Source organism: Chamaea fasciata, unplaced genomic scaffold, assembly GCF_029207755.1.
Source record: "Chamaea fasciata isolate MVZ Bird 193981 ecotype frontalis unplaced genomic scaffold, bChaFas1.0.hap1 SCAF_5, whole genome shotgun sequence".
Taxonomy (NCBI): domain Eukaryota; kingdom Metazoa; phylum Chordata; class Aves; order Passeriformes; family Sylviidae; genus Chamaea; species Chamaea fasciata.
The window spans coordinates 51345137-51366993 of NW_027094090.1; the positions used below are offsets into that span (position 1 = coordinate 51345137).

The 21857-nt window shown below is 39.6% G+C and overlaps 1 protein-coding gene across 1 annotated transcript in view; it reads left to right on the top strand.

Moving 5' to 3' along the window:
* Window positions 1–21857, top strand: part of ANO2 (anoctamin 2) — a 147384-nt gene that overhangs the window by 103822 nt on the left and 21705 nt on the right. The window contains exons 15-19 of the mRNA XM_066184629.1: window positions 6353–6427; window positions 12108–12309; window positions 16063–16174; window positions 17364–17421; window positions 18273–18373. Of these exons, the coding sequence (XP_066040726.1) occupies window positions 6353–6427; window positions 12108–12309; window positions 16063–16174; window positions 17364–17421; window positions 18273–18373 (548 nt within the window). The remainder of the gene's footprint in view (window positions 1–6352; window positions 6428–12107; window positions 12310–16062; window positions 16175–17363; window positions 17422–18272; window positions 18374–21857) is intronic.

Here is a 21857-nt window from a genome sequence, read left to right on the forward strand (position 1 = left end):
TATTCTTAGAGGCTTTTCAGGACTTACACTGAAAAACAAAAGCTGAGCAGGTGATAGGGCATCCCTTTATGCCCTGAGCAGAATTTGTAACATTCCAGTAGCACCTTCTCTCCTATGGCAGGCCCAGGTACCACTGTCAGTCAGGGGCTTTGGAAATCCCACCAGATGTATTTGTACAGCTGGCCCCTTACCTTCTCGGGATCAGCCTCATTATGATTTATTAACCATCTACAAAGAGCATTGACAAACAATGAATATTTATTACTACAGATGAAACCCTATTGTTTGTGTAAATTACAGTGTTTTCCTAGTAATACTCTGAATGGCTTCAAGTTGACATAAATAATTCATACTTGTAAAGCCATATGTTAAACTGTCATTGTAAAAGACTAAGTGCTGCCAGTTTTCACTTGAACCATATGTAAATATCAAGCACTTGATATTAAACAGTGATATAAAGTCTAAGCACCTCAATGCCACTTAGACAATAAAGATTGCAATATGCCACAATGCATTGAGTGCCAGTGTCAAAAGAAGTTTCACTGCAGCAAAGGAACCATTTTTATTCCTGAGTAAACTACAGCATATTAATTTAACCAAGTCTGGCTTTACAGATTTAAATTACAGTGAGAGCAGACATCCAGCCTTTGTCATTATTACTGTGTGAAGGAAGCAGCTTGAAACATTTCCACTAATCTACTCCAGGTTGCTAGTTTTAATCAAGGTACTTGTTGCATGTATGTGACATACATTTGCATATATTTAATGTATATATATGTGTGTGTGTGTGTGTGTCAAATGCTTTGCAAATGTCATAGAATCATGGAATAGCCTGGATTGGAAGGCACCTTAAAGACCACCCAGTTCCAAGCCCCTGCCCTGGGCAGGGACACCTTCCACTATCCCAGGTTCTCCAAGCCCCATTCAACTTGCCTTGGACACTTCCAGGGATGGGGCAGCCACAGCTTCTCTGGAACTTTTTATTTTTCATTAGGAATTTCAGAATGTAATGTTAAGACTCATGATGAGTAGAAGGCACTTGGATTCATGGATTCTTCCCTCCATTCTGCCAGTCTCCACTGACAGAGATGAGGCTGGTATCATCCTTCCTGTCAGGCTCCATGGCTGGAAGCACAACCCTCATCCACCACTGAGATATTTCTGGTCCTGTGGGAGGGCTGTGAGTCTCCTGAGGCACAGAGACTTGGCTACTCAGACACACTTTCATGAGGCTTGCTATGTGAAAGGCCAAGTCAGTTGCCCATGACAGGGCTGTAACCTGTGGGAGGTCTACTTCCAATCCCATTACAGGAGAAGAAATACAGCTGTGGATTTGGCTGAATAGTCCCAGTCTTAAGAAGTAGTCTCAGCCGGCTTAAAAACCAAGAGGTGGCCTGATCACAGTTTGGAAGAAGCTACAGTCAAACCCCATAAGTCTGCCAGAAGATGCTCCTAACTGACAAATTTGCAGCTAAATGCCAAGGCTGGAGGATGCAGATAGGCAAATTCAGCTTGGAAATAAGCCATACATTTTCAACAGCTAAGGTAATTGGCAATTGGAGTGACCTAATAAGGCTTGTAACTGACTGTTCATCACAGAAATGCTCAAGCTGTGATTAGAGGTTTCCTTAAAAAAATTAGGTAAATCACATTTATTTTCCTTATAGCAAAAATCATCTCAAGGAAGTTGTGTGGTTACAAAGGAGACTAAGACTGGGTGGTTAAACATAACATTGCTTAGACTTAAAATCCATTAGTTTCCATGATCCCAATACTGAGCCTTGCACATGCCTCTCACAGCTCTCTATTCTGCATTGCTTCCACAATTTCGATTTAGAGTGTGTCCACTAAGCCCCACTGAATGCTAATGGTGTGTCTGTTCTACTCGGCATGTTTCAAAGACAGCAAAAATTTTAATTAAAGCTTTTGTAGCTCTTTGTCTGTCTCCAAATAGGTCTTGGCAAGTTGTTTTCCTTGTGCAGTCTTGAGACAGAACCTTGCTCACAAAACACAACCACATTTACTGTTAAAATGCCATTGCTGCTTCAGTGAGAAGAATAGAAAATGAAGTTTTCTCTTTTAATGGGTTTTAGACCAAAAGAACTTTCTTTTTTTGCTCTATGGGAGTGTGAGTGTAGAAATTCTAGATTCAGACAGGGATAGACACAGGCATTCCAGATGCTCAGCACGGCAGCAGTTTTTTCTTTCCTCACAGAAGTCTGAGGACTAATACAAGCCCTCAAAAAATTTTAGACTGTATTTGTTTCAGCCTAAATACAGGCTGAAAGAATCCCATTAATTTGGTCAAAGTTTCTTAATTTTAATGACCTCTGTGGCCACTTGAAGATCCCAGAAATGCTGATGGTCCTTGACCGTGCCTCTTTTTGTGTTATCACCTTGGAATTGATTACTTTCCAAGACTGCCCATTCTGCAGGCTTTTTCTGGCTCATAATTTCAAAATGGCTCTGAAGGATCCTTTTCTCCTTGTCTTAAACTTATTTCAAGGCCAAAGTAAAATTATATAGGGATCCCATATTTCAGAAGCAGCTCGTTTTGTGCCTTGCCTTGAGTCTGCAGTGCACAGGCAGTGCTTTAGGTGTCACACAAATACAAAGGAGCTGTATTTGATACCACAATTCCTATTTCTAGATGCTCATTTGGACAGTGCAGGTTTTTACACAAATTAAAGCTTTTGTACTGAAGTAGATATTAAAGTAGAAACCTCCTGGGAAATGTGCAGATATAAAAATGGCAATTACTTATTGGAAGCTTCCTGGGCATACTGAGACATGAATTTCTGGATTTTGTGATAGGAAATATAATTTTGAAGCTTATTTTTATTGCTAGCAGTGTAAAAACTTAGAGAGGAGCCTTGGATTTTGTTCTTCTCTGAACATCTTTTACTAAATTCCAGACAATTATTACAACTCTGTGCAAGTCCAGTGAAATCATTGGGATCACCCAGGTGCAACCACACTGAAGACCCTGAATTTCAGCACTGGAGCTACAATGCAGGATGGAGAAGAGAGAAAATCTCTGGGCGTACTCCCCAAGTGCAGGTTGAGCTGACATTGCTGATGGTTAGAAACACCTGCTTGGAGGAGGTGTCGTCTTGAGGGAAAATATCAATTAATAACTGAAATACTTGTGACCTGAGCAAAGTGACTGTGGTTAAATTTATAGAGAAATATAGAACTGTTTTCAAAAACTGCCTGGTGCTATCCAAGTGCAGGGTACTTCCAGGTTTCCACAGCTCAGAGGCCCACCCACCTGAGGATGCAGAGCTGAATCTTTGCCATGTTAGGTAATTCATATGGAAATAAACCATCCAGAAAAATATAAGATGGATTTAATTTTATCCTTCTTTCTTTTTTGAATATTTTTATTTAATTTTTATTTTTTTAATAGAAAAATAATTGTATCTTTTCAAGGAACACATTCAACACAGTATTAAACATTAAAATAGGAACACATCACTGCACACAGATCAAAACCTGCTTTTTCCTCCACTAGAATTGCAAATCCATTATTTTATTGAAGGAAAATGAAAGTAAGATTTTAAAGTAAATATTTTAGTTTGCTTTTGGCAAAAACCAAACAGTTTCTATTGTGAGGTTTTCTGTCTGCATATAAATATTCCCCTGCAATGCAGTTCATCTTGGGGAGTGTTCCCCAGCGTAATATATCTGTCACTGAGATAAATTCTTCAGATGATCCATTTCTTCTTGTTGCATCAATAAATACTTACACTTTTTGGGCTGCTCCAGATAGAGGATCATCCAGCCCAGCTCCTGGCCCTGTGCAGAATCTCCCAACAATCCCACCCTGTGCCTGAGAGTGCTGTCCAAAACCTCCTGGACCTCTGGCAGCCTCGGGGCTGTGACCAATCCCTGGGGAAATGGGAATTCCCTGTTCTGTGCCCAACCACCCTCTGGGGGAAGAAACTTTTCCTGATATCCGGCCTAAAAACTTCCCTCAATCAGCTTCATCCCATTTCCTTGAGTCCTGTCTCTGGTCACAAGAACAGAAAGTAGTTTTCCACTGCCAAGATGGATGAGAATGAACTGGGAAAAACTGAGATGGACTGGGAGTTCTAGGAGGGACTAGGAGCAGCTGAGACTTCTGGGATGGACTGGGAGCTCTAGGATATTCAGTTAAATTTCCAAATTTTTTGGCCATGTATGCTAAGTAACTCTCTTACCTCATCCAGCATTTCCTTTCTTCTCATGTTGGCTTAGCAACTCCTCACATTGTTCAGATCTCCCTTTGGCTGAGTGCTACAGACCATGCCAAACTCATGAAAAAGTCAGGTTCAAGGAAGCACATGCATGGAAGAGTGAGCTGGGAAGATGGCCTTCTGACCGTCCTGGTGTAACCCCAGCCAGCAACCACACACTACCCAAGAGCAGGATGAGGGGGAGAATGGGAAGGGTAAAAGGGAGAAAATCCCTGGTTGGGATAAAGAAAACTTTATGACAAAGCAAAGAATGAATTTCCTGCCTGCCTAAGTTGGGCAAGTGTTCAGCCATCCCCAGGAGAGCAGGACCCCATCACATGCAACAGTTTCTCAGGAAGACAGACACCATTACTCCAAGCATCCCTCCCTTCCTCCTTCTTCTCCCCACTTTATACACTGATCATGATGCCATAAGGTTTGGAATGTCCCTTTGGTCAGTTGGGGTCACCTGTCCTGGCCATGTCTCCTCTTAAATTCCTTCAGCAGTGTGGCAGGGAAAAAGCAGGAAAAGCCTTGGCTCAGCGTAAGCTCTGTTCAGCAATAACAAACCCATCTCTGTATTATCAGCCCCATCTTCAGCACAAGTACAAAGCCCAGCCCCACACCAGTCACAGCCCCATACAGCCCCTAGTAAAATGATAAAACGTGGTGTCCTTCAGGCCTTCTGGGAATATAATCCCTCAGAACTTCATGTCATGTAGAACTGCTGAGTGGTACCAGCCAAAATGCAATGAAATGCATGTGTGCATTAACGGGAATGTTTTTTCAAGTAGCCTTCCAGCTACGTGCTGGACTCTGTGTGTGAACTGTAAAGAGTATTTATGTGCTGCTCACACTGGGCCAAATTATTGGCTCTTCTAGTTGGGTTTGCTGTGCCCAAGTGCTGCCAGGATTGTCCCAAAGGAGACGAGGTCACAAGAGGGGCTGCTGAGTAATGCTCCTTCCCACAGTGTCTGAGGAACCACCACCACGGCAGGATTGTGCCCTAGGTCTAATTCTACATCCTGGTTAAAAAATCCAGGCTGCATTTCTGCATTTATATACTGCATTCCTAATTCTACTTTAGGAAAGCTTCTTACAAAGGCACAATGCTCCCAGATTTTTATGTTTATCCGAGGGCAATTGTGCCTTAAAAATGGTTTATTGGAAACCTTTGACCTGAGTTCTAATCTGATTTAAATTCATTTAAATTCAGAATCACTCTGGGCTAACTCCAGTGTAAGGGTAGTACTGGTCCATGGGGCAGCAATGGTGCTTCACAGAAATACCAACAGCAGCTGGCTTTGTGTCCTTAGTTAATTCAATTATACAGTTTTAGCTTAACTTAAACAAAGCAGCGACCTTATTATTATTTTAAGAAACCTATTTTGAGAGGAGGGAATCGTATTTCTCCCATAAATCCATCTTCAAATGTCTTCTTTAGATGTACATGCAGCTGGGGCTGGAGTTGAGTTTGTGTGGGGAGGGGATAAGCATACTGGATTTCACTGATCACAGTTGCTTTAAATTATGCAGGGAAGAGGGAGATGCTGTTTATGTATGAAGAAAACAAGGTTGGCAGCAGAGATCAAGGCGCCTTGCTTTTGTTGTTTCCTTCCACTATAAAACGAATACTGGGGAAGGATTGGCGTGTCTTGCAAGAACTGCCTGAGAGGTCACACTTAGTGCTTGTGGCCATTAGAAAAAAAATCTGGGTTCAGTGGTAGTCAGCATTCTTACCAGGGTTTCTGTCTCAAGCACTGTTCTTCTGTAGTTTTACAAGAAGCAATTCAGAATTAATGTTTGAATCTTGCTTTGCCTAAACGTAAATTAAGGTCAATCTTGGGGATTTCTCCTGTTATGAACTTTAGTAAGAGTTGAATACATGTTTTCAAATAGTAAAATCATAGTTGCATATGATACTTTCTGATTTTTGCAGACATTTTCTATGTCTTGTTTGCTCTTCCCCTCCTTTATCTCAAAGTAAAATCTACTTTAAAATATCACATAATATACTTCAAAATCACAGCAGCAGAATTGAGAATGGTTCCCAATAACAAATCCTATTAACTCTAATATTTCCTATTGCACAGATCTGTCATGTGTGTTATTTTGTTTATGTGTTTTGCCAACAGAATGAAAAGGAGAAGCTGACATGGAATGACCGCATGCCTGGATATGCAGCAAACTTCGGACTGATTTTATTCATGGTAACATAATCTGTATTTCTGCTCGTTTATTAGGTGTGAGAAACTTTGCCATGAGCATCAGAAGGAAACCCTTGAATTGCTGTTCTCAAATATGTTAAAAATCTGAAAGTAAGATCAGTTTGGGAGAAGCACTAGGAAGGTTCATGGAGCTCAATGCCTGCCTCCAGCTTTATTCTTTTTTTCCAAAGGATGCTTGTGGAAGGGCTAACTTGCTGTAATGACAGCAGCTCATTACAAAAATTCTGCCTCTCCCCCAGGGTTTCTGCTTCATCTCTGTTATCCAATGAAGGGTTAATATTTATATTTACTTGTGAGCACAGTATTGCATATGTTGATTGCAGTGACGTTTGGAAAGGTTGAGCCTTGGAAGAGGCAAAATCCAGGTGAAATAAATCAGTTACTGAAAAATATTTATCCAAGACACATTCAGGGACGGACTGCGCAGTAGCTGAGGAAGATCATGGTACACAGTGTCCCTTGGGAACAAGAATCAGGTGTGCAGGTCAGCCTCTAAAGTGGAGACACCATTGTCCTAGTCACAAGTCAACTTTCCAGCAAAACAAATGCATCATGCAGCTGCTGGACTTTGAAAAGAGCAACAGGAAGGCCTGGCTAACAAACCCTAAATTACATGGTAGAGGATCCCATTCTCTCTCTGGTTATAGTAATTACTGACTGAAAGCTTCTCTACAGATGCTAGCTTCTCTAGCATCTCTACAGCCACTATGAAATGGCAATGAAATAGGCCTGTTAACACCACTGCAGCATCTAACCAGGGAAACTCACTTGAGGCCTCAATTATTTTAAGATACCTAAGCGTCTTTCTAATTTACTCAAATTTGCATATACTGCACCAGATGTCCTGTGAATATTTCATTTCTTTTGCTGACAAATGCTCACATTGAAGTTAATGTCTACACCCTTAGAGATATGTTTATATATTTATGAAGATGTATGCATTGCATATTCAGAATATTTTCTGTACATTTTAGATGTGTCAAATATGGATCTACTTGCAGCATTTTGAGTGAGTTTACCATCTTGAGGCCATACCCTGTATTTGCTTTTTAGACAGAACCTCTAAGTGGCATCAATCATGACTTCACCTAGAGCAGACCACACTGAGTCTGACTAAGCACACAGCCCTGATTTAGCTTTTACAAGTCATTCTCTTGCAGACAAGGTGCTTACATGTGCTCTTGACTTTCACCACATGTTTAAATCTCCCCTAAGCATGAGCTTAAAGTATTTTCCTGACTCATAGCCTATGTATTACCCTCCCTGCTTACTGTAACATCTCAGAGAGATTTATAAAGGGTTATTACAGTTTGTGAGATGTAAAATGCAGAGCTCCAATTCTTCAACTTCAGTTCGTGACTAGTGGAACTAGGCTGACTTTCACCATCTGGCAAAGTGGACACAACGGTTTTATTTTTGCAATATTTTGAGCATTATTTATATGTAAGTACCTACAGGAGACAACTTGCAAACCATGCATGAAATTCAAGCCAACTCTTGATAAGGGAGAGCAGACTTTGCTATCCCACACAGATATTGTAATCTGGTCTTTACTGTATGGGATGTTTCCCTTTTTCCTGCTAGATTAGTTAAACAGGAATTGGAAAGATCAGACTGAAGTTTGGTTGTCAGCCTGTGAAATAGAATTGTACTGAGAATACCTCATTGGCATCATTAACCTCTATTATTAATATTCACACAGATTAATTATTTTAACTATAAGGCCTATGTACAAAATTCTGGTGATTTTTGAAGCTGGTAATGGCTTTCTTAGTGTAAAATCTTTACTCTTTATTTTTATTTTTTTTTCCTTTATTTCAATACTTCAAAGTCGTGTACTTCACTTTTGTGAATACTCTTTCAAGAACTGTGTTGTGGTCTTTTCCTTTCTTTCTAGCTTTTCCTCTGTTTGTATTAAGCTAGGCATGGTGTTTTGTTCAAATTGCGGGTTGAAAAAAACATTGTGTTCACTTTTCTTGCCCAGTCTTACATCACCAAACAATTCCAAGGATTAATTCATGCATGTATGGATGCTGTAAAACCTGATCACAGTCCTTTTATTGTACATAAAGCCTCATTGGACTGCAGAGGGGGCAGAAGATCCAAGTCTGATTTCAGATATGCATTTTGCAGGGATTGTAGGACAGAAGTTCACAAGTCTTATTTTTTGCAGACTGAGATCAATGGTAGCAGGAGATCTGGGCTCAGCTGGGCATCTAAAAGTTTTTCTTGAGTGTGATTAACAATAAAACATCACAGTTTATAAACCCCATATTTAGAAGGGACATGTTGTGGCAGAGATTTCTGAGATGGTGATAAAGATGCTAGTAGTGTTGGAAGAGAATAGGGTGGCATGGAGCAATGCATCACTGGGGCTTTTCCTTGTTTTGCTCAGCCAGAGGAAGGAAGAAACTCAATTTGTGTCATGGCAGAAGAGTTCAGCCTCTTCCATGCTATTCTCACTCACATGGTGTAATACTTGATTCTAGAATAGCCCTATTGAGGAGCCAGAGAACTATCTGGACATTAAATTGTTATCCTACTTGGATGGAGGTAGCAGCCTAGCCCACGGGATTTTATAGCTTCCTTCTCAGATCTAGTTTGCTTTCCTGTTTGTCTTCATTCATACCAGGCTCAGTAGGTGACCTTTTCTGCAGCCAATTTTCACATCTGTTTCTAAGCAGTTCAGTCCTGGACAGACTAGTTCAGCTATTCAGGGAGGAAGCTGCCACAACGAGGGGGAAGGATGGCCAGAGGGAATGTTGGCAATGACAACAAACCCCAAAGTGGGCACCTGAACAAATGGCGGCCTTCCTGCTCAGGAATTTGGGCAGAAGAGGTATCTTCAGGAATGAGAGAAATGCTGTGAAGATACAGGAACCATTCCCCCTCAGTTACTGTCTGGGGAGTGAGAACTATGCTCACAGTCACTGTGCAGTCCTACAGGCCCTCCTCAATTTTCTCTGCTTGCTGGATGCACAGATAATGAAGACTCCTAAAGGAGTGTTTTTCCATCTGTGTCTTAGCAGATGTTTAAAAACAGCTGAGCAACTGAGAGTTTCTGAAGCCCGGGTGCTTTTGCAATGCAAATATTTTTGTTCTTTAAACAAATAAAACATTTCTTTTTCAATAACTTTGTATATCTTGCTATGGCACTGCATGGATTGAAAAGGTTGCTGCACTCTCATCCTCCAGTAACGTTCCTCAGGACAAGAGATCCCTAAAATCCTTTGGTCAGGTACAAGAGTTTGCTATTGAACTTTCATGATCTGAAATTTCCTCTTTCTCTATATAGTGAGGACTGTCCTTGACTTGTCTTCCTGTACTGTTAAGATATCATTCCTAAGTGGCAATTTGTGATGGAAAGAGGTGTGTGTGGAGGCCCAGGGATCTCGTCAGTTCCAGAATGAAGCATCCAGTTGCTGATTTTCCTTGTCCACCACCATAGTGAAAAAAAATTGCAAAGAAATCCACAGGGAAAAGAAACAGGAAGAGAGTATTAGGAAGAAGATTAAAAAGAAGGAATCGGTGACTCAGATTAAGAAAAAGGAAGGAGCTTAAGGTGTCTGTAGAGGTGGAAGGTGAAGTAAATTAATACCAGGTGGTGCTGATTTTCTCCCTTTATTGGGGATTTTACTCTCTACTCTAAGTGACTGTAATGGGGAAGCAAGGAAAAAGTTATTGTCCTTGTGTTCCTGCACCTCTTCTGCCACAGCAAGGTAGTTCAGCATGAGTGTGATTTTTTTTGATCTGTTCATTTGGTAGGTCAGTCAAAAGAAAATCTATATAAAAACTAGAAATGTTTCCTTGACACAATGAAAACTATAAAACCAAAGGAAATAATATTTTATGTAATTTGAAAAATTTTCATTTAAACTGTTTCAGGTTCAGGCTTTTATCATTCATCTACATTTCATTTAAAATTAATGAAACAGTTCTTTAAAAAGTAAAATTAGATGTTTTACTAGGTCTAACTATTCCTATTTGCTGGCAAAACATATTTGACAATTTCATCTGAAATCTCCAGGAGTTTCTCCAAATAATTATTTTTAGTATGTTTACTAGTTCTTCATAAACACAAAATGTGCCCAGTTTTCACCTTCAGCCTTTAATAATGTAACTCTGATTCTTGTTGTGGTTCTTTGCAATAGTTCCTTTTCATGCAACAATGCAACATACAGGAATTCAATAAACTATTGCTGGATCATTAAAATGAACTGTTAAATTTTCTTAAACCCATGTTTTGAATCTGGGCCCCTAGGCCCACTTTAATAATTGCAGTAGTCTAATCTTTCACATTGAGGTAGTCTCTTTCATCTGAAGATCTCAAGATGTTTTGCCTAAAATAATGAATGTACACTGGAATTCTTGCTAAAGGCAAAAATGAAAGGAAAAAATGTACCTTCTCCTCCTTTTGTACTTTGATGATGAAAATTTGCTAATTTTTATTATTGTTTTATTGATTTTTTGTTTCACTGTGGATTGGTTTGGATTTTTTTTTTCAAACCAGAAAACCACAACCCTGTGAAATTCAAATGCCTCTTGTGGGAACTTGACCTTAAATAGCAGGGTCAACTTTCCTCATCTCATGGGTCAAAGCCAGCCCACAAAGGATACCAGGGATACCAAATGATTTCTGGGACACCCTAATAAAGTAAAGTGAAACCCTAATAACCCTGCTTAGGTCAGTCTTAAAGTAATAATAACTGGGGAATTTTTTTTTTTTTTAATTTGTAAGTTGGCACTTCTGCTGTGCACAGGAGAAGCTGTTTGAGCCAGTAAAGCCCATTTCCCTGACTGCACATAAATACAGGCCCTTCAGTCCAAGCCATCTGAATCTATTGCCAGATAAAAACCCTCGCTTAATTCCTGCTTTTAAACGCAATTTCACTTCATGAATGATGTGTGTAGCTTTAATCAGAATGGACATGCCCATCTGCAGGAATCCATGGGATCATTGTAAAAGAATCAACAAAATAAAGATTTGGTTTGGGTTAAAAGGCACCTTAAAGGTTATCCAATTCTTACTCCCTGCCAGGGGCAGGGATGCCACTCACTGGATCAGGACACTCTGAACCCCATCCAACCTGGCCTTGAACACTTTCAGGGATGGGCCAGCCACAGCTTCTCTGGGCAACCTGTGCCAGGGCCTCACCACCCTTGCAGGAAAGTATTTCTTCCTAATATCTCACAAAAAAATGTCCTCTTTTGGTTTAAAACCATCCCCCCTTTCCCTAGCACTCTCTGCCCTTGTGAAAAGTCACTTTTCCTCATTTTTAAGCCTCCTTTAGATCCTGAAAGGTGGTGGTGGTATAAGATGTCCCTGAAGCCTTCTCTTTTCCAGGCTGGACAATCCCAACTCCCTCAGGCTGTCTTCAGGAGAGGTGCTGTGAAGCATTTGAGCATCCAGCCCTCTGAGTATCTTGTGTCAGTTGAATTGTTGTGCCAGTTTGAAGTCATGCATCCATTTCCTTATTTCTTATTTATGTCCCTGTTTGTTGGAGAACTTTGAATTCTTGCCTTTTTTCGTTCAACCACCTGCATATTATCACCTTGAACTAAAAAACAACCCCACAATGCCACCTCATGGAACACACCCAACCTTCCCAGCCAAAGCTTCTGTTCCCAGGCTGAACTAATCCATGTGTTCATTTGTTTGCAGATCATGCTGACGTTTTCAGCAGTGTTTGGCGTCATCGTGTACCGAATCACGACGGCAGCGGCCCTGTCCTTCAGCACAAATGAGACAACCAGGTCCAACGTCCGAGTGACCGTGACTGCCACTGCTGTCATCATTAACCTTGTGGTGGTCCTCATCCTCGATGAAATTTATGGAGCTGTGGCCAAGTGGCTGACAGAAATTGGTAAAACTGCCTCGCCACATTCCTCATTAATCCATGTATTGAAATGAGGGGGTGCAAGGAGGGTCCAGGAGGAGTATTTCCCCCTGGACAGGGCCAGTGAAAACATTCAGGCTTGGAAGGTACCTCTTTACAGCGAAGAGCTGTAGAAAGTCAGAAAGTGGGTTGTTTAAAAAAATGTTGGTGGCTCTGACAAAGTTACACTGATGTTGTTCCCCTGATGAAGGTTTTAACCATTTCCTTACTGCTCAAACAATTTTTTTGTTCCATTTTAGGGGCATGTGTAGGCTGGACTTTTTATTAATGATTTCTATTGCAGTTAGTGGTTGGACTTTCAAAATTTATTTTAAATGTCAAAATATTGTTGCAAGCCTGGATATTGATTTCTTTTAAAGGCAAGTCATTCCTTTGACTGCTATAGAGATTTAAGCCTGAAATATTGTTTTGTTATGTACATTAGGCTAAAAATGTGTACTAATAGGGGTTTAGGCTGGGGCTTTGTTTTGTTATACAAGTTCGACCAAGGATGTTGACTGATAGAGCCTTTACAAGAGATTACTCTTTAGACTTCTGTTTCTTCTCAGTTTCACAGAACACTTTTAAATTCACAAATTAAACCATCTCTTTCAGTCCTATTTTTGGAAGAACATTACAAACTACAGTTTTGCAGTCGTTAGAGGTCCAATCCTGAATTTTGGAAGTATGGTCCTGTTAGTTTAGATTAAATTCCTAAAGTATTTAAAAGAAATGAAGACAAAGCGGTTCATTTTACAAATTACCACTTTAGTGGGTTAATTTGTTTGTTAATTTCTGTTTTACATCAGGCTTTGGGCAGATTGTAACAGGATTACACAAACGGACTCTGTTCTAGTGGCATAAATGAGCTCAGGCTCACTGTCCAGGGCAGAATTTTAACTTGATTTTCAGCTTTCATGTAAGTGACAGGCTGATAACTGTGTGTGACCTGATCAATTCTGTCCACTGCACCTGATCAGGTAAGAAAGGGCACAAATGTTGAGGAATGACACAGCTGTGTGTGGGAAGAGTAGGAAAAGATGAAGATAGGACTTCTCCAGCGGCTTCTAGGCAGGAGCTGGGGAGTGCTAGGCACTGCCATGGCCTCTCTTTTGGAAGTACAGAAGGAAAAATCTCTCTCTTTGAGATGTGCACCAGGCTGAACTGTGAAAAAAACCAACAATTTCTTACTTGCTGATTATTGTCCCCCTGTCACTTTGCATTTAATTCTAATCCTATCTTTATTAGGGCAGCATTCCTAATCAACCGTTAGATGTTTTGTTTAAGAAGGAGCCAGTCAGAATAATCTCTAGAGCTACAAATTACATGAGTTACAAAGTTCACTCAGGCAGCTTTCTCCAGCGCTAGGCTCAGATGCCAAATGTAATCAAAATGTTTTAAAAAATTACAATTCACGCATGCTGATTAATGTTGCTTAACTTGTGAACTCTCATTTTCTGAGAGGAGAAAAACATACTCAATTCTCTTTTCAAGCTGCACTTAATCCACAGGCTGAAGAACACACTTGTTGGGCTGAAGCAGTAGCTCTTGACAGAATAGGTTTCTATCCCAACCCCAAGTACACTTGAATCTCTGCTCAGGTGGAAAATACATCTGTAAGCACAAGAATAGCGCTGATAGCAACTGCGTTAATCATGGGATCACAGTCATACATATGCCTCAATACCTCCTCAATCAGTGCCTGGAGGAAAAGAGTAGGAGTTTTGTTGTATCGATAGAGAGAGGTCATACAGGATGCAGCAGGACTCCTGTGGGGCCCTGATGCCCCTTTATCACAAATGAGACTAGCCAAAGTGCAGATGGTATCCTGCTATTCCCAGGAAGAATAGATCATCTTCAGTAATCAGGTGGTGCCAGACAAGATTTACAGCTCATTTGTAACTCAGAATCACAGAATGGTTTGGGTTGGAAGCATTTCTATCACACCAGGCTGCTCAGAGCCCCATCCAACCTGGCCTTGGACACTTCCAGGGATGGAGCAGCCACAGCTGCTCAGGGCAACCTGTGCCAGGGCCTCACCACCCTCACAGGGAGGAATTCACTGAGGCCAAGGAAGAACCAGTGAAACGGGGACAAAATCAAAATTACTCGTGTTTGTCCCTTGTGAAGGCTGCAGCTTTGAACTTCAGAGAGCTGTGGCTCATTCTACCCTTAGCTCAGCTCATCCTCCACCTGCAAAGTTCCAGCTGCCCAATTTTGGCATAACAACCTACCACTGAGTGTTTCATTTTTTTGGGATGAGGGAGTTTTCTCTGTTACTAACACACCTATTCTGGCTGAATACATTTCTCATGCAGCACACCCGACAAGCTGGAGGACAAATTCTACACATGCCTCTACAGCTATGGTATAGGATGTCTGAGGGAGCCTCTGGGACCATATATGGTGTGCAAATGTTCATCCAGAGGCTGAGCTCATCCTTGGGGGGTTTCTCTGTAAGGCAGAGTTTAGGATTTTTCTCCCTCAAATGAAAAGCTGCACTGCTGTTATTCGATGTTTCTACTGCCTTGAGCTTCTCTCTTGTAGATCTATTCAGTGTATGGGATCACCTACAAATTGCTTGAAGGTTTAATTAAGCTTTTTTGTACATATAGGTGGGTTATGCCTTAGGTTGTGCACTGATCTTTTATCAGGTTTTTTTTAATCAGGTTGTGCCCTGATCTTTTATGGAAATGTGGCTGAAAGCATCACAAAGAAAGCCAGGCAGTGAGGGCTCATTAGGCTTTTCTATTCTTTCGGTGTAAGAAAACCCCCTCAAAACAACAGCAAAGCAAACAGAACACTTAAACTGTGCCTGAAACAAAACTGTACAAGTACAGCAGTATTTTAAATGAAATCCTTAAGCCAGAGCTCTGGATCTCCTTATTATTCCACACTTTTTTTTTTTTGTGTGCCACAGAAGTTCAGCCAAGAGTGATAAATTTAATCATAAAATTATCTTCTCTCACATTAGATACAGCTCAGGATGAGCAGAGAAACACAAGGGTTTCACCCACAAAAATCTTTTAAAAATAATCCTACCATCAGTTTGAAAAGCCTCTGTCTTATACCTGTGTTTTCTGCCAGAAAATTTCCACAGAAATTGAAAATAAATCTGGGAACAGAGTAATGAATATTGAAAAATATTTAAACCAAGAAATCTTGAAATACACTATATATGTAGTGAATTGTTAGTAGAAATGTGCCTTTATTTTGCACTTTGTTAATTTAATACTTAATTATTCAAAAATGTATTTAGTCTTGTGTTTAGCATCAAACATATCAACAATTTCACCACAGAAAAGAAGGCTTGTGGACTACAAGTCAAGGATGTTTTTAAGGTGTTTTTTTTTTAATTTTCTGATTGAAAGTCTGTACTTTGCTTTCAGCATTCCTCAATTGAGAATATGAATGTTTTGTTATTTTAGTTGTGTAACTGTGTGACTGCTATACTCATGTATGTTAATATCCACATATACAGCAAAGTAATTTTTACTGCTTTTGCTTTGTGGAATTGAATCTTTGGAAATCAGGACTCAGTGACGACCTAGTGGCTTTGGTACAGATTAGAGATAAAAAAGAACAATTAATATTAGCTCAAAGTTTGAAGTTTGGTTTTCTTTTTGGGTTTTTTTTTTGCTTGTTTGTTTGTTTGTTTTTACGTGTTTGGGGATTCAGGGATTTTTATATACTTACTGATTCAGTTCTCTGGTTTGCTTTTTTTTTTTTTTCTTTAACCAGAAATACCAAAAACAGAGAAAACCTTTGAGGAAAGACTGATTTTGAAGGCATTCCTATTGAAGTTTGTGAATTCTTATGCATCAATTTTTTATGTTGCCTTTTTTAAAGGAAGGTAGGATAAATATCCTTTACAGATATGTAGTTCTGTATATGCATTTTCATATATGTGTCTATATTAGTGGATCTATGCTTCAAAGTGGGCACAAAGGCCTGGGATTGATAATCTTTGTCAGCTCTGAAAAAATATCATTGACAGGGTCATCTAAAGTTAATAATTAATTTTAGTTTTAAAAAAGTTTTGTTTTTATAATGAATGGTGGTGCTTACAGGCTTTAACTTTCCACAGTTTAGCAAATTTTTTTTGAAGCGTCATTCAGCAAATAAAGGTCTTCCCGTTTCTTTTAAAATCACAAAACTCTTTTTTCTACTACTTTCTCATTATTTTGCATTACTCTCCCATATCAAATTAAGAAATAGTTACAGTCAACTGGCAAATGAAGTGATTGACCAAAAAGCTAATTCAGCTGTCCTGCTAAATAAGTGTGACTTCCTACGGGCTCAGTATCCTTGTCTTTTGGGACCCAGTCATTCACATGCTTTTGAATGGGAAGCTTAAAATGATTCTTTGCTAAAACTTTGGCAAAGAAATGTTTAAAACATCCTCTGGATTCTGTTTCCTACCATTTTGCTCTTCATTTTGGGGGCTGTAAAGTTTTTTAATCTCTGCTCTTCACTAATCCTATCCAGCACCTTTCATTTGAGGATTAATGATGCATTTTGCCAGTGGTTGCAAATATTGTAAGACACTGATGAAAAGAGTCACCAAATTCTCTCTTTTTTGGCCATATCTTTGTGTTGTATGGTTAGAATAAAGTCAATATCATTGTTTCTCCTGCTGTAACCAGAAGAGTCTTGGATGTGTATAGATGTGTAAATAATTTCATTCATGTAAGAGAATGTGAATTAGGATATGTGTCCCCAAGTTTATTTGCCATCACTAGTCAAGTGAAGGGGTTTATTATTATATTGTTTTAGCACTGAAAATGTTTTATTATATGTCGTAGATGTAGTAGAAAACCATTTGTAGAGGCCTATTGATTTGAAATAATCGAAGCTGAATGGGTGCTGAGCCCTTGAAGATTCATGTTGAAGAAGTTACTTCTGAATTATTTTGGCTAGTACAAATGAATAGTCTTGATTTCAGAGTTAATTTATTTTTGTGTTTTTATAATGAATCATGGTGTCAAAATTAGCTTATTTTTGTGTTTTTATACTAGTTTATATATTATTCTTTCTTTCAGGTTTGTTGGCCGTCCTGGTCGTTATGTGTATATGTTTGAAGGTTATAGGATGGAAGAGGTAAGTACATATGAAATTCAAGCTACAAATAAAATCCTTTACACAAAGAAATATGTGTACAGTGTTCAGTGCACTACAGACAATGGGAAAAATAGAAAACCCATGTTGAAACAAGAGGTTGAATCTTCAACTTGAATCGGCAAAACCCAGGGTTTCCTTCTAAAGTAACGTTATATTCTTTCTTTCTGCAGTTTTGACTATTTCATGCTTTTTCTTAGGTGAAGCTTCGCCATTTCTGTGCTTTACAACTGGGCACTAAGGCACAAGCATTCCATGATTTGGTTGAGGCCCTTGGGAAGTGTGGATCTGGCTTCCCATTCTGCAGATCGCTGGAAGCTTGGCAATTTTAATAGCTTCAAAACCTGGAGCCATTTTGTGCTAAACCTATAAAGATCTTTTTTTAAAAAAAGTTCCCTCATGGAGGGAATTGCTGTGGGTATCCCCTTGATAGCTGAGATGTGCTCAAGGTTTGACAATAAAGCTGACATAAAAGTCTTTGCAAGATTGAAGGTTTTCTTTCCCCCTGTGGGAGATATCAGGTCGGAAGAGTATTGGTGATCCTGCATTATGTTTATTACATTGATTATATAGTAAATATTTTTAAAGGATAAAAAGAGCCCCAGGGCACAGTGAGTGGTTTCAGAGCTCTGCATATTTTCTATAATGCAGTTTTATGAGTGGAGATGAAATACCTTGTTAAGCACAGATTTGCAGTGATCGATGAGCTCCATGATCCCACACAAATTGGTGGCAGGGACAGTGAGCACATGAAGACACCGGGTATTTTTGGTGTTTTTTTTAAAATTAACTCTCTTAATCCCTTCAGACTCTCTGGTTTTGTTTAATTGCAGTGTGCTCCAGGAGGGTGTCTGATGGAACTCTGCGTTCAGCTGAGCATCATCATGCTTGGAAAGCAACTGATTCAAAACAATCTCTTTGAAATTGGAATCCCGTATGTATCCCAGCCTTTTTGTATTCCTATGGCACAGTAAATCAAAGGCTTGTTCCTTATTCAGCTAAATGGGACTCTTGCCACTGCCTCCAGTGGGTTCTAATTGAATGTGATGATAAATCACATTTTTGGTTGTGGTGGAATGATCTGGTTGTATTTTATGTTGAATAATTGGCCATATCTTCACTAAATGGTTTAAACAAAATGATGGAATATATGAAATAATTGATTTAAATTAATTTTAGAAACCAGGGAAAACAGGCAAGGTATGATAGATCTCCTGGGAAGTTTCAGAGAAGCTCTCAGGATGGCAGCATTGAATACAAATTAGCACAAAGTGGAGGGGAGATAGCATGGGGGAAAGCAATAGCCCATAAAGGATGTTAAAATCTATTACTTGATCTATGACTATTTTATGGGTTTAGGGATGAAATCCACACATTTCCAAGGTGCCTTTATGTCATTCTGTGATGATGCAGGAGCGAGCAGAGACTCTGACAGCTTAGTGCCTTTCTGCCATGGGCTGCCTCAGTGCTCAGTCCCCTGCTGTAAATACAGCAGAAAAATTCTCCCTGTCTCTCACCAGTGCCAAGGGGATCTTCAGACCCTGGGAATCCACAGAGTCCTGCTCCAGCCTCTTGGGAAGTTTGCTTCATGGTGGCAGTGGCCTGTGAAATGTTGGAGATGAAGAGTCTGGTTTAGACATCTCAGCTCCACTGAAATGAGGCAGAATCTTCCAACTCTGGTGTCAGCACCTTTTAGGTCACATCCCTAAGGCCATGAGGATGATAACTAGAAATCAAGATGAGTGATTCTTAAAAGATACGAAATATATTTAAAATAAGCCATTTTCCTCCCTTTTCTCAGCAAGAACATTTTTTTTCCGTCTTCTTTCAAGGAATTTAAATAGAGAGAGAAAAAATCTCCCAAACAAATAAGATGTAGATTATGGATGGTTTCATTATTCTTGTGTCAAAGTTCAATAGGGAGGCCTGTTTTCTGTCTGCATCTCATTGAGTTTACATTTTATTTTGAGAAAAGGGTGGTAAATTATTCCCAAAATATCTGACATGTTGAAGGCTTAAAGCTTTCTCAGTGTAAACCTGCTGTAATTTGCTTCTTGTCTTCCAAAAACTTACTGCTACTGGACTTTTTAAATGGGGATTTAATGATGTTACAAATACTGTATTTATTATTTTTGACTCATGAAAGCATGGGCTGATCCAGTCCAAACAGAAAGTCATGTCCAATTATTTTTCATTTCCCTGCCTTCAGTGCAAGAATGCAATAATTTCATCCCATTTTTGTCCCTCAGATCTGCTCCCCCGCCCTTCAGCCAACAAACTGTCATGGCCTCAGTTTTCAAAACTGTTTACAAACAGATATACTTTCATCCTCTCCTTCCTAGAGAAATATCTCGTTTCAGTCACAGTCCTATCTTGTCATCCTGGAATAAATATATCTGCTTTTCTTTCGCTTGTCTGCATTCCCAAGAAAACAGTGTGTGTATCTGTAGGGCTCAGCCCTTCTCCCTGGACCTATTTGCTCCAGAAGAATCACTGAACACTTAATTAAATCAGTTAGCCTTCTATTCTTGCATGAACCTCTATAGTGGTTTGGATTGCATCCTTAGGGGTACCAGCAGCTGCATTTTACATCCCCCCTTGCCTTGTGCTTCTCTGGAGGGACTGAGAGTCGGGGTGAATAACTCAGATTCTTCCATTGGGTCCCTGTATTTTCACTGTGGGCAGAGTCCAGGTGCTGCCACCAAGCTTCTCCATATGGAGAGACAGAAGGGGATATCATAAATGGTGATTTGCTCCTCAGAATCTGGTGCTGTCCCCTGCACATCTGAACATGGAAGCACCTCTCTGCTGAGTTATCTGATGACACTCATCAAAGAGTTCTCTTTCTCACTGAAATCTCAGGATTTCCAGTTTTTTTTTCAGGAAACCTTTTGATTTCATTCACCAGAAAACCCAAGGCATTTTAGTTGATTTGCAGAAATGATAAATCCCATTTTCTTCTCTCTCTCCTCAAAAAATCCTGCTAAGTAGATGATAGAGTAAGTTTGCAGCAACAGTCATCCTGTTCCTAGAACCCCAAACTGGAAAGAATTGGAAAGCATCTTTCCATATCTTCATTCTGCTTTTTTCATGGTCAGTACTGGGTGAGGAGGGAAACTTCAGATGGCAGCCCTGCATTTTCTGGGGTCATGGGGTACACATCCTTGCTTTTCCCTTCAATATTTCTGTAGAAACTGCTGTCACAGCTATGAGATGTAATATATATGTACAGATGTAATTGCTGCTCTCCTAAACCTTGTGTGATTTCTTTTTTTAATTCCTGCATCCAGCAATAGCAAGCCAGCTAGGTAAATGCACCAAGATTTGAATTATAGAAAACTAAGCCCTCCTGAGCTGAAATATGTGTTCTGTGGCGCTGGAATTCACAAGTTTAACAGATGTAAATATGTCACAGTTCACTCAGATGTGTCACATACCATCATTCTTTAACTGTTGCCACAGGAATTGACCCTAAAAGGCTGCAGGGCTTGAAAGCCTTAACCCAGAGTTCTTTTAAGACCCTTTTTATTCAGTTCTGTTTTTTTCTGAACTTATTGAAAAAAAAAAATCCATGTGGTTATTTTATTACACTCTGTCTTTGACCTTGGTGCTAAACCCTTAGGGCGAAATCCTGGCCCTATTGAAGTGAACAGCAAAACTATTGAATTTAGTGAGGCCGTGGTTGTGGCCCTTTTATTCAGCATCAATTTCCATCACTTCCTTCAAAATATACTGAAATATGCTGGATGAGAATACTGAGAGTTAATAAAATCCATTTAAAGACACCCCTTCATAGCTATTATCTCTTATGTTGTTTTTCGTCTTTACTACATTATTCATAAAGGGTAGGGTGGTTGGTGGTTTGTTTGTTTGTTTGTTTGTTTGCTTTGGGTTTTTTTGGTTTTTTTCTTTGTGTTTTTTGTTTTGTTTTGTTTTGTTTTTTTGTTGGTTTTTTTGTTGTTTTTTGGGGGTTTTTTTTTGTTTTTTTTTTTTTTTTTGCTTTTTACTTTCCTGTTTTCTATTGTTGTTTTTTTCCTCTGATTGAGAAACCAATAAACCCCAAACACAGCTGAAACTCCTGTAGAATCCAGGATATCTGCGTGTGCCAAGGAAGCATGGCTGTACCAAAAATTTGTGGGAGAACAAGAAATTTAGATACTTTTGTTCTCCCCCTGCTTCCTTCTTGCACCTGTGAATGTGAGAAGGTGTTTCTTTATGTGAACAGACTGTAGGAATATGACTGAAGAAAAGCCTGGATCTTCAGTGTTCCTTCCCAAAAGCAAGAAAGAAAATTACAGATGAGGACACAAGAGTCTGGGTCACTGCTCTTCATTTTCTCCAGATACAAGTGCTCCAGTTACTCAACCTAACAATCTTTTCTGTCTAGATTTCTCCCTGTACCTTTTTCCATTATCCTA